Here is a 14203-nt window from a genome sequence, read left to right on the forward strand (position 1 = left end):
TGCATATTCAGTGGATGTGACCTGCCTGTTCTGTCCTCCTGAAGCCAGTCCCACCACAACCCTGCTATTCTTTGGTCTCACCCCCATTTTGGGGCTCTTAGCTTGATTCTGCTTTCCTGAGAACAGAGCAGACCATCCACAGCTCTCTCTCCATCTTCCCCACCTTGCAACCCTCTCAGACGTCAGGCCCAGCTTCGTCACTTGCCCACGGTCCTCAGCGGAAAGAGCGAGCCGAGACTGAGCCAGTGACTGGAGCAGCCAAGAGTCAGTTTCACCTCCGTGCCCTTTGCTTCCTGCTGTTCTCCTCCCCAACCCCTCCCTCTGCCCCATCCAACTCTGACTCCCCCGACACCTCTTCCACAATTCCAGCTCCTTCAGGCTCCCTGCACTGCCTCCTTCTCAAAGTGTTATAGGACAGCCCCGATATTGAACGGGTTCCTGGCTGTGGGTCCTCACCCGTGCGCTTAAAAGGGACTTATGAATACTCCACTACAGGCACACACAAAAGGTTAATAAAAGGTTTATTTACATGAGAAAGGGAAATAAGGAAAATGTACAACTCAGGGAGAAAATAGGGAAATAAAGTCTTTAATGCGTCCTACCCGATCCACCGACCTGGAAACCCAAAGTCACTCTCAGAGCTGGCCGGACGCTGCGAGCTGGTGAAGAGCCAAAATGGGGGACCCCCCAAAGCCCACGTGTCTGTCATTATACTCACTTGGCTGCTTAACCCCACCCTCAGGTCCCAGCCACCTTCCCTTTGGTGATGATGGGATTTGGAGTTCCCAGTGTCTTTGGCTTTGGCCTGGGGTGGGGGTGGAGTCCACAAAGCCTGTATGGAATTAGCTTTAGGACATCCTTTCCCCCTAACAATTCCCCCCTTTCACTTTATGCCACCATTTCCATGGTGATGAAGATCGAATATATGGATATCAAGCCCTCGGGTTCATCTACTCATCCATTTGTCCATTTATTTACAAACACCTAGTAAGTGCTGTGGTGTGCTCTGTGCTAAGCATTCTACCAGGGCCTTAAGATACAGAGAGCAGGGGCCTCCCTGGTGGCACAAGGGGTTAAGACACAACCTATGAAGCTGTCTGCAACCTTTGCAGCACGAGTTTGATCCCTGGCCCGTCAGGGAGCAACCCACATGGCGCAGCAGACCTCTCCTGGCTCGCCCACTGCTCCCCTCAACAGTGTATTTCAGTCAGTCTTCCTGTTCTGCTCCCCACTCTGTCTCTGGTGAATGCTCTCACTGCCCCCCGCCCACCCCCGCCCCTCTGGTCTGTACCCAGTTCTTGTATGCGTAAATAAATAAATCTTTAAAAAAAGAAAAAGATACAGAGAGCAGTGAAGAAAACCAAATTACTACTCTTTCAGAACTCACAATCTAGAGTGGGGTGTTGGACAATGAATCAACAACATAGTATGACCAGTGGTGAAGAGCACAAGCTTGTGCCAGGAGCTTGGATCTGGAGGTGAGCTGGTGGGCGTGGGAGGGAGGGAAAGAGAGAGCAGGCCCTGCAGGAGGTCGCCCATGGGTCAGGCTATGTCCTAATGGGGAGCAAGCAGCTGAAAGGTCCCCAGTGCTTGGTCAATCTGTCGAGAAGCTCTTGGCGCCTGTTGCCCCACAGAACAATGGTCTAGATGGTGTTCTCTATCATGTCCTTGGGCCAGTGTGTGCTGTGACCACATTCTGCCCTAGATTCACAGTGGGTCTGATTGACAACACAGTGCAATTACTTGTCTGAAAGAAATGATTCCATCTCTTGCCTGTGGATGGGAAGCGGAGGAATGCCCTGGCTCTGGGCTCTTCTGTGTGCTTTGGCAAATAAACACAAGGAATGCTTTGGAGTGGTCTTTCTGGCTTATCTCCTCATCTAGACCCAGGTAAGAAGGAATTTGGGGGAGGTTTTGAGTTAAAAACACACCACTTCCCAATAAGTGATTAAAGGACAATCCAGAGTGGATATAATGGAAATTTAAATAGTATTAATGGAAATTTAAAAAATATTAATTTTTTATAATTTACAGGGCACTGTCATATGCTTAATCTCATTGGACAGTCCATGTACTGCACAGCACAAAATCTGTTATGATTTATTTATTGAGCTAAATATATGTTCCACTTAGTATAGGGTACGCATTCATTGAAAAAGATTTAAGAGTGTTTTGTTGTTGCTTTTAGAACCAGTTAGAAATCATCTCAAACTACTTGGAGTTTTCTTTTCCTTTTTTTCTTTTTTTAAGATTTGTTTACTTAGGGCCTCCCCGGTGGCGCAGCAGTTGAGTGCTGGGCTGCGAAGCTGCCCGAAGTTGCCTGCAGCCTCTGCAGCGCTGATTCGATCCCCGGCCGCAGGAGAGGGTCCCACATGGCGCGCAGACCTCTCCTGTTGCGCCCGCTGCCCCCCTCAGCAGTGTATTTTGGTCCTTCTGCCTGTTCTGCTCCCTGCTCTGGCTCTGGTGAATTCTCTCGCCCTCCGGCGCTTCTGACTGTACCCAGTGTTGTATAAATAAATAAATAAATCTTTAAAAAAATTTTTTTTTGTTTATGTGTAGAAGAGCTGGAGTGTAGGCCAGAGATACAGTGGGTGAGAGGATTCACCAGAGCCAGGTGTGGGAGCAGAACATGCAGATCCACCTAAGTATACTGCTGAGGAAAGCAGCTGGCAAGGCAGCAGAGGTCTGCTGCGCCATGTGCATCACTTCCCTGGCTGGGGATTGAATTCGTGCTGCAGTGGGTGCGATACCATCATAGTGCTTGTGTCTTAACCCCTTCGCCACTAGGGAGGCCCCTACATGGAGTTTTCTTATGTTGCAGCACTTTAGGTCCTGGAATGGATAGCTTTACATTCCAAAGCAATTAATAATGGACTTCACACAATCTTCTCAGCAGAGATGCCCCAGCATACCAATCTCCGTGTTCCTCATGCTTGGAATGTGCAATTCCTCTATGAGCTACACTCTGCTCTATGCAACTTCTATTCTGGGACTAATGTTTCTTTATATAGAAACCAGTACTATTTGCAAATCAATGTGTATGACTCATTTGTGCCTTTCCTAAAAACCATCACATCAAATTTTTCTTATCTGCTATCCATTTTCTTTTTTAATCAGCAAGAAAATGCATTAACAATGCAAACAACTTGGTGAAAATCCTGAACTTTCATATAGAAAAGAAAGTGTTTTCTCTTGGTGAATGACTGTTACACTTGTTTAAGAGGTGACCACATTGCCATTTGCATTTTTGCTAATCAAGTAATTTATATGCCTTGCTAAGTTGGGACTCCACTTTGATAATTGATGCTATGACCTGTGATATTTCAGACTAGTGAATGGTCTGAGATAGTGGGGCTCATTAGAGCTTAGAAAGTATGTAGTGTTACCGTCATTTCCAGGGGCAGTGTAGCCATGAGAACCAGTGACTTTGGTTCTTACTTTCTAGGTGATTTAGACAATGGAGGGAGTAAAGCTAACCTAGGTGGGTATTTATGAAGAATTTCAATTCCTTTTTAGCTTAGTAGCACATTATGGTAAGGAACTGAGGCTTTGCCTTCCATCCACAGACAAATAAGGATGATCAAATCATCCTTAGGTGACGGGTTAGGCAACCCCAGGAGACGTTAAGGGGCAAATATTATGTGTGTCCAATCTACTAAGGAATTTGAAGCCAGAGTGTTCTGTTAAACAATTGGCTCAATTGTCTGAATCTCTCTGAAACTTCTCTGCCTGGGCACATCTCCTGATCAGAATATCTTATCAGATATCCCAAGCCACTCAAGTCTGTGGGACCAAGGCCAAAGCATATTTATTTCTCTGCATCTTTGTCCTTTTATAATCGATGGGTTAGAGGGAGAAGGAGTAGATGGACAGGGTTGAAGGATTCTTTTACTGGAGGAAATAAGAAGAAAATGACCCAAAAGAGCCATAGCTGTCTATTGCACTGTCTATTGCAATAGTTAGATTTTTCATTGAACTAGGGGCATGCCTACCATTAATGATGAAGTCACATCAGTTCCTAATATTATGTTCTAAATGGCTATGGGAAAATGGGCATCGTGAGTTTTTCTATTCTCGATTAAAACACAGGAGAAATTCACTAGTTGTTCCAAAGTAACATTTAAAACTGGAATTTCTTCTGAGTATTGTCATCAGATTGCTTATCAAATTGGTGTCTACGTTTTCAGAAAAATAACTCAAGCTATTAAGAATCAAACCATTGAGAGATGAGCTCAGATTTTTTCCTGCATGAAAAAGAGAATTATGTTTGTCTTTTACCTTCCATTTATATCTTACATTGCAGTAAAGAAAGGAGGTGGAGGAAACCTTACAAATAAGAAAGATAAAATGAGATAGAGTGCAAGGGACTATAATTGCAGAACACTGGCCCTTCTTTCTCCCTGAGTGTGGAAAGGGGGAAACGCAGGCCATTTGCTACCATAGAAACCAGCCGAAGTATGTGGGAGGAGAGGGAAGGCCCACAGGAGGAACAGAAAGATTTAAATTTTTGCTAAGTTAAGTTCTATTCAGTTTTATCTTTTTTAAGGGCAAGAGATGTATATATGTGTGTATCCCTTTTATTTTATTGAGTTCCAATCTGCCTTCCCTCCTAGTTTGTCTTTTTGAACCTAGTGATTTTTTTCAGTGCAGCCTTGAGTAAAAGGAAGATTAACAATTGAAAAAAAAAAAATCATTGAACACCCACTGTGTAGTGGGCACAGGAATGCACAGACAGCAAGTCACCCAACACACACTGCACTGCCTCCCTAGACAGAAACCCTCTACTGGACTACGCTGAGTTAGACAGGCCCCAATTTGCATGCACGGACATGGCTTAGAAAACCCACAGCTCCAAGTGAATTCCTTTCCCTTTTTTATTCCAGAGGCTGTTTCTGAGCCATGGTTCCTTTTAATTTTGAAAACTGAATGTTAAAAATGCTATTACAAGTTGTCCTCAACGCAGCTGCTGGAGACATGCCTTCTGTGTCTGCTGTCACAGGCAGCTACCATTCCAAGTCACAGACAGAGACGCCTTTCCTTCCCCTACCAGCCCTCCAGTCCTTTCCAAAGTACTGTGCTTTGCTGTCTTCTTGGTGTTGCTTTTGCCAGAACTGTTTACAGTCGGAGGCACAGTATGCACCTCTGCCGATCAGCTTCTTTCACTTACTAATGCGCATTTAGGTTTCCTCCCTGCCTTTTTGTGACTTGATAGTTTGTGTGTGTGGTTTTTTTAGTGCTGAATAATATTCCATCATCTGGATGTACTATTCACAATATCCTTTTCAATCATGCATTTGTTTCTACTGGTCACAGGTGGGATGTATGTCCTTGGCCTTGCTCTGTTATCTAGGTGGACTCTGTCTATCTCACTAATGGAATAGAGCAGAAGTGATGTACCAATTTCCACTCACGGGCCTCAAGAGATTGGCAGCATCTACTTCCTATCACACCTGCTCTAAAGGAAGCTGCCAGCCATGCTGTGAGGGAGCCTGAGGGAGTTGGATGGGGAGGTGGGGGTCTAGCTCTGCTGTCCCGGCCATTCCAACTGAGATGCAGACGTGAGTAAGACGCCATCCCAGATGTCCAGCCCAGATGAGACTTCAGATGACCCTTGCCCTAAGCGACCCCAAGTGACAACCACCCAGCTGAGCATAGCCCGACAGAACTGTGAGCCACTAAGGCTTGGGGTGGTTTACTAGTCAGTCATAGGTAGCTGCGGCCAGAAGTAGTGGCAATTCTACCTCACAGGACTATTGTGAGGGCAAAATGAGATTTTTTTTTTGTATTCTAAATCCCTAGTCTGCAGCTTGGAACAAAACAAGCCTTCAATAAATATCAATTATCTTGCCCCTTCCCTTTCCTTTTTATTAATTGTTTGAATTTCCAAGAAGGGGTAACTCTCAATGTTATCATCTAAGGGAGGGAGGGTAGAAGTGGGCTCTTTGCTGGATGTTTGGAGTTTAAAGAGCTCCCCTTTCTTGTTTCCTTCTCCCTCTGGTTTCTTTCTTTCGTAAGTTCTTTAAAACACAGACAGATCTTTTAGACCTAAAATAAGAATACCAAATTCAGCTTTTGTGTTGCAGACAGAAAAATCATAGGCTTAGCATGGACTCATGGTAATGAACATCTAGTCTTGGAAGCTAAAAGACTCAAAGCAAAATTCATCTTGATAACTTCTGGTGGGTGTGTATAAAACAGTTAAGCCCAAACTTTACATATTTATTATACCATGCAAGCATGATAGAAATAAAGGTATTTTTTGGGGGGTCGGGGGAGAACAATTTAAAAAGTTCATGGTTACCTATAATTATAGTCTTGCTAAGTTTGACTTTATACATTAAAATTCAAGTTTGATTTAAACCAAGCAGAAAGTGCGTCATGGAAATGCTGTTTTTCCTTCTGACTCAAATGGCTGAATTTATTTCATTCTAGTGCTCTCCCTGGAAGCAACCTTTTATTACCTTGATTGCTAATGTTGTGTGTCTTGCTCATTATGTCGCCCATCCTGGAAGATGTGACATCAAGGAGTTTGAGATTACCTTTCTATTTGCCCCTTGAATTCCTGCAAACATCTAATCCATAATAAGCAAAAAGATTTGTCTCAGGGTCTGAACAGGGCCATGCATTGTCAAATATCTGGTCAATTAAGTTGAGGGTGCAAGGGGAGTCAAACTAGATGCCTGACAAGCATAGATAAGGGAATTGGTTTATTTTACTTTTACATTTCAATCTTTAATGTGGTGTGGACACAAAGTCACAGTTTGTTATCGTATGCCTCAGGATAAAAGCCTCTGGAACAGTCTAACCACGAGGTTAGAAAGGTGTGGAGGAGTAGGGTTCTGATGTGGGTAGGGAGAGGTGGCCAGTCTGAGTGTCTGGTGACATTCTGCAGTCAGTTCCAGGAACAGAATGTTACTTGGAAGGAGAAGTTAGCCTATTAGGGACAATCCCTTTCCCTTATGAGAATGAAGGGGCTGGTGCTTCAGATTTCATATGCAAGTTCATATCTCTCTTGGCTTCATAGTCTCTTAACTAATTCTTGCCATTCCTTATGCCAAGAGGCTTAAGTGTGGACTCTTTTCTGGGTTCTGCCTCCCAATCTAGTTGGAATTCAGAGACAGTTGGGCAACTGTTTTCTTTCCATTTCACAGCTCTTGGAGGAGGTGTGACTGTAAGGCGCTAGAAAGCCTGTTCTATAATTACTTCTTGACTTGCCTCTGGGCGCGCAGTACATGCACTCAGGCGGATGTGTGTTCACGTGAGATTCTGCGATCCTGAGTGATGCTCCACCTTGATGACAAGAGCCAGAGAAGGTGGGTCTAGAGCAAAACGTGCTAAGCATTTAATCCCAAAGTCAAGTGAAACACCTCGAGCATGGGGTCTTTGTTACTGTAGACAAATCTACGATTCCAGACGCCACCCCGGATGCACCCAAGCCAGTGCAATCACGACGCAAATTAAGGAGAGAAGCATGAAGCCAAGCAGCAGGAGGGGCGTTCCGAACCCCAAGTACTCATACCCTGGAGTTCCTGGGTGACCCCCAGCGCAGGTTCAAGACGTGGGCGGGGCGAGGCCAAGAAGTCATTTGGCTGCAGGGAGTGGGCGCGTGGGCTGGGGATCCGGGCGACGGCAGATGCCTTGAAACTGCTTTGGGGAGACAGACTCGCCTCACGCGGCTTCCAGGCCGAGCCTCACTTCCCGCACCCCAACGCGCCCCCCACCCCCGCAGCCAGAGCCTGTGCCGCGTGTCTGCGCAGCGGGGCTCCGGCCGGCCTTCGGCGCTGCGCTCCCCGGTGCCAGCCATTGGCTGGGCCTTCGGTTGCACCCCACAGGATGCCCACTTTGGGGCCCGCTGCCCCAGAACCCCGCAGCTTCACGCGGCCGGGCATTAGCTCCCCGAGCCCCCCCGCCGCCCCCTCCGGGCCAGGCGCGCGCGGAACGGCGCCGGGGGCGGAGCCTGGCGTGGGGCGCCCCGGGATTGGCCGCGGGAGGCACGGGGCGGGGCGGCGCCCCGAGAAAACAGCGCGCGCGCCGCCGGGTGCAGTCCCAGCCTGGAGCCCGAGCTGCCCGAGCCGCCCGAGCAGCCGTGCCGCCGCGCTCCGGTGCTTTTTTGTTTTGCTTTTTTAAACCCGCGGCACCCGCGCGCTCCCGACCCCCTGCCCGCTCGCGCGCAGGACCAGCCTCCTCCGCACCCGCAGGCCCGGCCGCGCGCGGTGCAGCCCCGGCGCGAGCGGCGATGCGCCTCATCCAGAACATGTGCACCATCGCCGAGTACCCCGCCCCGGGCAGCGCCGCCGCCGCCGACTGCTGCCTGGGAGCCGCGGGGCGCCGGCTGGTCAAAATCGCCGTGGTGGGCGCCAGCGGCGTGGGCAAGACCGGTGAGTCCTGGCGCTCGGCCGAGACGCCGCCGATTGCCCGCTGGACGTGGGCGGCCGGGGTGGGAGTTGCGGCTAAACCAGGCGCGGGGAAGACCGGGCTTGGGGTGGGCGGTAGGTTTGCAGCTGGACCGTCCACCCTCTGCTGTTGATCCGCTGCCCCTCGCGAGGGACCTTGGTCAGCGTCCTCCCCTCTCCTCCTCCAGAGGAGAGAAACTAGGATCCAGGATGGTCAGGCGACTTCCCAGTGCCGCCGGCAAACTGGGACTGGAACTTTGGGGGTTCTTGAGCCTTTGATAGTACCTGCATACCAGAGGGGGGACTGCGTGACTCTAACCCCTCCAGGGTGTGCGTTAAGGTTAGGCCAGACGTTCGTCTGCGGGGAGGCTGGGGTTCAGTTCGGCTCAGAGGAGGGGGCTGGGCCAAATGACCCTTCCAGCTGGACAGAGCCATAATTCACGGTGCCTCCTTGCCCCTCTCCGTTGTGTCTGCCAGAGGGGTCAGGAGCTGCAGGGTAGGAATTTCACTTGGTGGCTTTCTCTAGGAGGCAGGCTTTTTCTGCGAGAGTTCCTTTTCCAGGCTGGGGGTGGAGTGAGCACTAATTTTACTTCTTGGGCCCGGTTTAACCCTCTTCTCCTTCTCTGACCTGCAGCTCTGGTGGTGCGGTTCCTCACCAAAAGATTCATTGGTGACTACGAAAGAAATGCAGGTGAGGAAATGCACTGGAGGAAAATGCTGTCAGCCGGGGCCAGGGCTGTCCTTTTTTAGTGTCTCGCAGGGAGGTTCCTTCAGGGTGACAGTGTGAGCACCAGGCGCCTGCCACTTCCCACTGCGTGCCCCATCCCGTGCGTCCCCTCCCATAACTGCCATCTGGCCTCATTCCATTCCAGCCCCATTCATCATTTTATCAAGTGCCTGAAAGTATTCTCCTTGGTATGTTTTAACTATAGGGACCCCAGTTGGAAGCACCCTTTGTACTCAAGAGCCTCTCCCTTCAAAACACTCCTGAAAAAGTCGTAAAAAAAAAAAAAAAAAAAAAAAAGATGGTCTGCTCCTCCCCCACCCCACCCCCTCTGCTGGCTGCCTTTCAGAGGTGACCTTTTAAAGCAAAGGCCAAAGGAGAGCAGTTGTAAACCTAAAGTTCCCTTTTCTTAACAAAGAAAAATAACTAGATGGTAGCTTTTTAGGGGGAGAATTCCTGAATAAATGAGAGGACACTATTTCAATCCCTATGATTAAGTATCGTCACTAGGGAAGTTTAAGGGCTTTCTGCTGATGCTGTTAGCAAATTGTTTAATTCCTTAGACCATGGGAAGCACCTACTGGGGATTATTTGAAATGTGCTATATAAACCATCCCAAGGGGAGGCAGCCTACTGCTTTGATGTAGAGTTCACTATCATGGTGTCCCATTTTTATTCCAACTGATGTTGGCTGTGTATTTACTGACACTATTTGCCTACCAAGTTGTTCTGTCTGTCTACTATACCAAATATATTGATGTGATTTACAGTGGGAATTCTAATCAAAGAATGATTAGATACTAAAGTAAAACAAATCCCACACATGTTTGTTGAGCAAGAAAATTTGCTTCAAGGAAAAACTCTAAATGTGGAAACTGTTTAAAATGAGACATACCAGTTTCCAAAAACTTGTAAACTTTGCCCTGGTTCTAATAAATCCACTAATGTGAGATAAAAAATGATAGTTGTTTTTAAAAAATCAAAAATAAGCCTAGAGTGTTTTAACAGTTGTACAAGAAGACCATGACCTTTCTCTCTCCCTTCATAGGTAACCTCTACACCAGACAAGTACAAATAGAAGGCGAAACCCTGGCTATTCAGGTTCAAGACACTCCAGGTATTCAGGTGAGAAACTCAGAGATATGTGTCTAGGTCAGAGGGGAGTGTCCTTGCTCAGTTATTCCCAAAGTACCTCTTGATGAAAGATGAGAGATTTGGGTGGTCAATTCCAGAAACTTTTATCTGCAGTTTGTCATTTCAGTTGTATCTTGGCTGTTGGACAGTCTTAGCTTGGCTTAACTTTGGGAGATTTAGCAAAGGGACAGAAATCTTTTTTTAGGTTTATGCTACCTAGCTGGAAAGACCAAACACACTTAGAATTGACAAATTTCCTTGACAAAATGAAAAGGACATTTTTAACATTTGTGTTTTTGGCATTAAAAAGCAAGTACCTAGGTATCACCTCCAGATACTTGGAATCACTTTTATATTGTGGAAAGTTACTCTATAGACAAAAGAGCCATGCTCGTGTGTATGTTTCCTCTTTAACTGGGCAGTTATCCAGGTTTAAATGCTTCCAGCTCCTATCTTTACTTCTCCAGACTTACTGTCTAGCCAGTTAATTTCCCATTTTGTGCAACTACAAAGTCTCTCTGCATGGAGTGCTCTGCAGGTCAATTTTCCACTAGTGTGGTGAGCTACACTGTTATTTATTCCAACTCTGTGCAGCTGGATCAACATATTGTCAAGAAAGCCAAAGTGTGTGGGGATAGAACTTGTTTATGGCCTGCAACCTTGGCGTTACTGTCAGGGGCTCTTTTAAATTCTCTATCCAGCCGAGCAGGGCTTTTGGGCTGTACTCACCCTTCACCTTGTGGTCACCCTTTCCTTTTAGGTCCAGGAAAACAGCTTGAGCTGCACGGAACAGCTGAATAGGTGCATCCGCTGGGCAGACGCCGTGGTGATCGTGTTCTCCATCACCGACTATAAGAGCTACGAACTGATTGGCCAGCTGCACCAGCACGTCCAGCAGCTCCACCTGGGCTCGAGGCTGCCCGTGGTGGTCGTGGCCAACAAAGCCGACCTGCTGCACATCAAGCAGGTTGACCCTCAGCTCGGACTGCAGCTGGCCAACGTGCTGGGCTGCTCCTTCTACGAAGTGTCCGTCAGCGAAAATTACAATGATGTCTACAATGCTTTCCACGTCCTGTGCAAAGAAGTGAGTCATAAGCAGCAGCCCAGCAATACCCCAGAGAAGCGAAGAACCTCCCTCATCCCTCGGCCCAAATCACCCAACATGCAGGACCTGAAGCGGAGGTTCAAGCAAGCCCTTTCCGCCAAAGTTCGGACTGTCACCTCGGTCTGAAGCGGGGGCCCTCTGGGCTGTGGTCTTCCCAGAAAGAGGGCCCGGGCTTCTCACTGTGAGGAACATTGAATGCTGGCAGTAATTCATGGTTCCAGAAAGGGCTGGAGCAGAGGGGCTGGACAGCCTATGCCACTGCTGCAGAAAAAGAAGCGTGGTTTGGAGCAGGGGGATGGAACTGATGAGGCTTGAAAGAGCCCTCAGCCGCTCTCTGAATATGTGAAATGTACTTACAGCCTTTCCTCTGGAGTGGGGAGGGGCATAATGGCTTTGGATTTTGTTCTTACCTACCTTGTAAATGCCCGTCAGTTGTAGTTTCACCAAATATATTGATGTGATTTACAGTGGGAATGAAAGGACAGGTTACACACCAGTTCCTTCCCCTCCCTTTTCTTCTACCTGGAGGAAGAGTTGCTTTTTCTCGTATGAGTTACATCTCTGGAATACTGTTCCTTCTAGAATATCCTTCTAATCTGAAGGATACCCAGATTTGTTTTTTTTTAAAGAACAAGGAGGAAAATAATCCCCCCACCCTCCAAAGTAGGCTGGAGTTCATGGGTCAAATGGTGTGTGTACAGCTTTTTTTAAGGCCTGCTGGAAGGAGCGGCTCCTGACAGGAGGAGTATGTTTCGCTGGGCATGTGTTGAGTGGTTAAGAACTCAAAAACTCTTCAACCCCAGATTTTGAGTAATTATGAGCTTGTATATTATTATTTTTTTAATTTGTATCAGGTACCAAAAAAAATGTGTTCATTGATTTTGGTGTGATTTGTGTAAATGGCTCATGGTAATGATGTTGGGTTGCTCGAGGCCTGGCTGAGTCGTGGCCTTGGTGGCTGAAATATGAAAACACAGGGAATGAGTCCATGCAGAGGCCACCACCAAATCCCCTACACAGATGCACTTTAAAAAGCCACTCATGCTTTGGCTTCGACTGTAATTAATTTATTTTATGTACAATAAATTTCATTTTAAAAGAGCAGATGTCTGACTTGGTCTTGACAGAAATGCTCGCCTTCTGTCCTTCAGACAAAGTATTACTCAGTACCTTGTACTTACTGGGCACGTTGAGTCAGGTATCATGTCTTCCTAGGGTTACCTCTTAAATCTCATAACCAGCCAATGAGTGACGTTCATTATCCGCATTTTACAGTGGAGGAAGCAGGCTTAAAAACACATTAGGTAACTTGTCAAAGCCCAGGCCTGTGAGTGTTAGACATTGTAATTTGCAGCTTTACATTCAAGAGTAGCTTGTCTGCTGTTCATTTCCTTCATCATCCTCAGGGTAAATCTAAGGCAAGTGTCTGGTTATACATTTAATGCTGTTAAGACATCTTTGAGCTAAGCCTTGGCGCTATCACTGCTTTTACCCAAGATTACTGCTTCTCTGTACGTGCCTTCCTTGGCAAACCTCTTTGTGTATCCTGCTTTCAAAAAGTGCACTTTATTTCCATTGTAGAAGCTCACAGCCTTTGATCTGGGCTGTTGAGGAGTCCCTCCCAGGGAGCTTCTGTCACAAGTGCATGTGCTAAAATGGCCAGATCTCATCTGCTTCCATGGGGCCTGGGAGACCTTTCATGCAGACTAAGTGAGTCACCATCTTTATGGGCAAATAATCACACCTTCTATTTGAATAGTGCTTTCACATTCCTGATCTCATTTAATCCTCAGGCTAACCCCGTGAGGAGCGTGGAGGAGGGGAGACTCCCGTTTTATAGATGAGAAAAACAGATTCCAAGTTTTGAGTGATGTCTTCAAGTTCACGCAAGACTTCATATCTTCTGACCATATTCGATATTCTTAATTCCTTTACAATAGTTCACATATACGATACAGCTGCGTATGTGAGGCCAAAATAGCTATTGAGGGGTCACTAGGATATGGGCAGGCTTTCTCATCTGTTTTCCCAGAGTAAATACCCTGCCTGCTCTCTTGATAAGGCCTCTGAGGTATCCCAAACCTTCCTTATATGGAGGGCAGTTTTCTACACTTCTGAGAAGTGGGTGTGCATTGGGAACAAGGAGGGACCCCGTGAAACCATGCTGACAGATCCTAAAAACATCTCGAGTGATCACTATTTCCTGCTTGATTCTGCTCACTTGCTTCTGTTCATTCTAGTTGGTTGTATTTAATGTCTAGTGAGTGAGAAGTTAATCTTTATGTAGCTAACAATGGTCTTCTACCCATGTTCTGGAATTAAGGAAGATACAGTGGTTTCCTGTGGGCTTTACCTTGCCAGGTGCTGAGCAGGGCTGCAAGTCCATTTCGTCCTGGCACCTGCTTTCCCCCCCTCTACTCCCCTCTGCAGGCCTCTGGGCCCACACACCTCTGGCTTGCTGGCACTTTACAGTGTACCCTGTGTCCCCACCCAACCTCTCACACTTCACTTTAGAAGTTCAGGCTGGAGGGCATCTTAGGGTCCTGGTCCATCCAGAGGGATCGAGAGGTTTGTTGAAGGCCCTTGGAAGAGAGAAAGCCCATCTGGAAACCACCCCAAGCCCGGTTCTGTCTGTCTCATACTGACTTGACTATTTATAGTCCTGGAACACACCATGTTTTTTCCTTTTCTTTTGAATTTAGCTTCATGTATCATTACTTTTGCTCATCCTTTGATTATTCCTATCTCTTATCCCTGATTTTTTTGTTGTTTTGTTTTTAATATCTGAACTACCAACACAGCACTGAGAAGCAACCGTCTCCCTCTAGGTTGAGGGAGCACCTCCTT

At 47.1% G+C, this 14203-nt stretch overlaps 1 protein-coding gene across 1 annotated transcript; it reads left to right on the top strand.

The window, feature by feature from the left end:
* The first annotated feature begins 8062 nt into the window (after positions 1-8062).
* On the top strand, positions 8063-14157 carry RASL11B (RAS like family 11 member B). Its single transcript, XM_037530078.2, has 4 exons — positions 8063-8378; positions 9028-9084; positions 10166-10242; positions 11012-14157. The coding sequence occupies exons 1-4, from the start codon at positions 8237-8239 to the stop codon at positions 11480-11482; spliced, it is 747 nt and encodes a 248-aa protein (XP_037385975.1). The 5' UTR covers positions 8063-8236; the 3' UTR covers positions 11483-14157.
* Positions 14158-14203: the final 46 nt, after the last annotated feature.

The sequence above is a fragment of the Talpa occidentalis genome, unplaced genomic scaffold, assembly GCF_014898055.3.
Source record: "Talpa occidentalis isolate TD23 unplaced genomic scaffold, MPIMG_talOcc4v2.1 talOcc4.6, whole genome shotgun sequence".
NCBI lineage: Eukaryota > Metazoa > Chordata > Mammalia > Eulipotyphla > Talpidae > Talpa > Talpa occidentalis.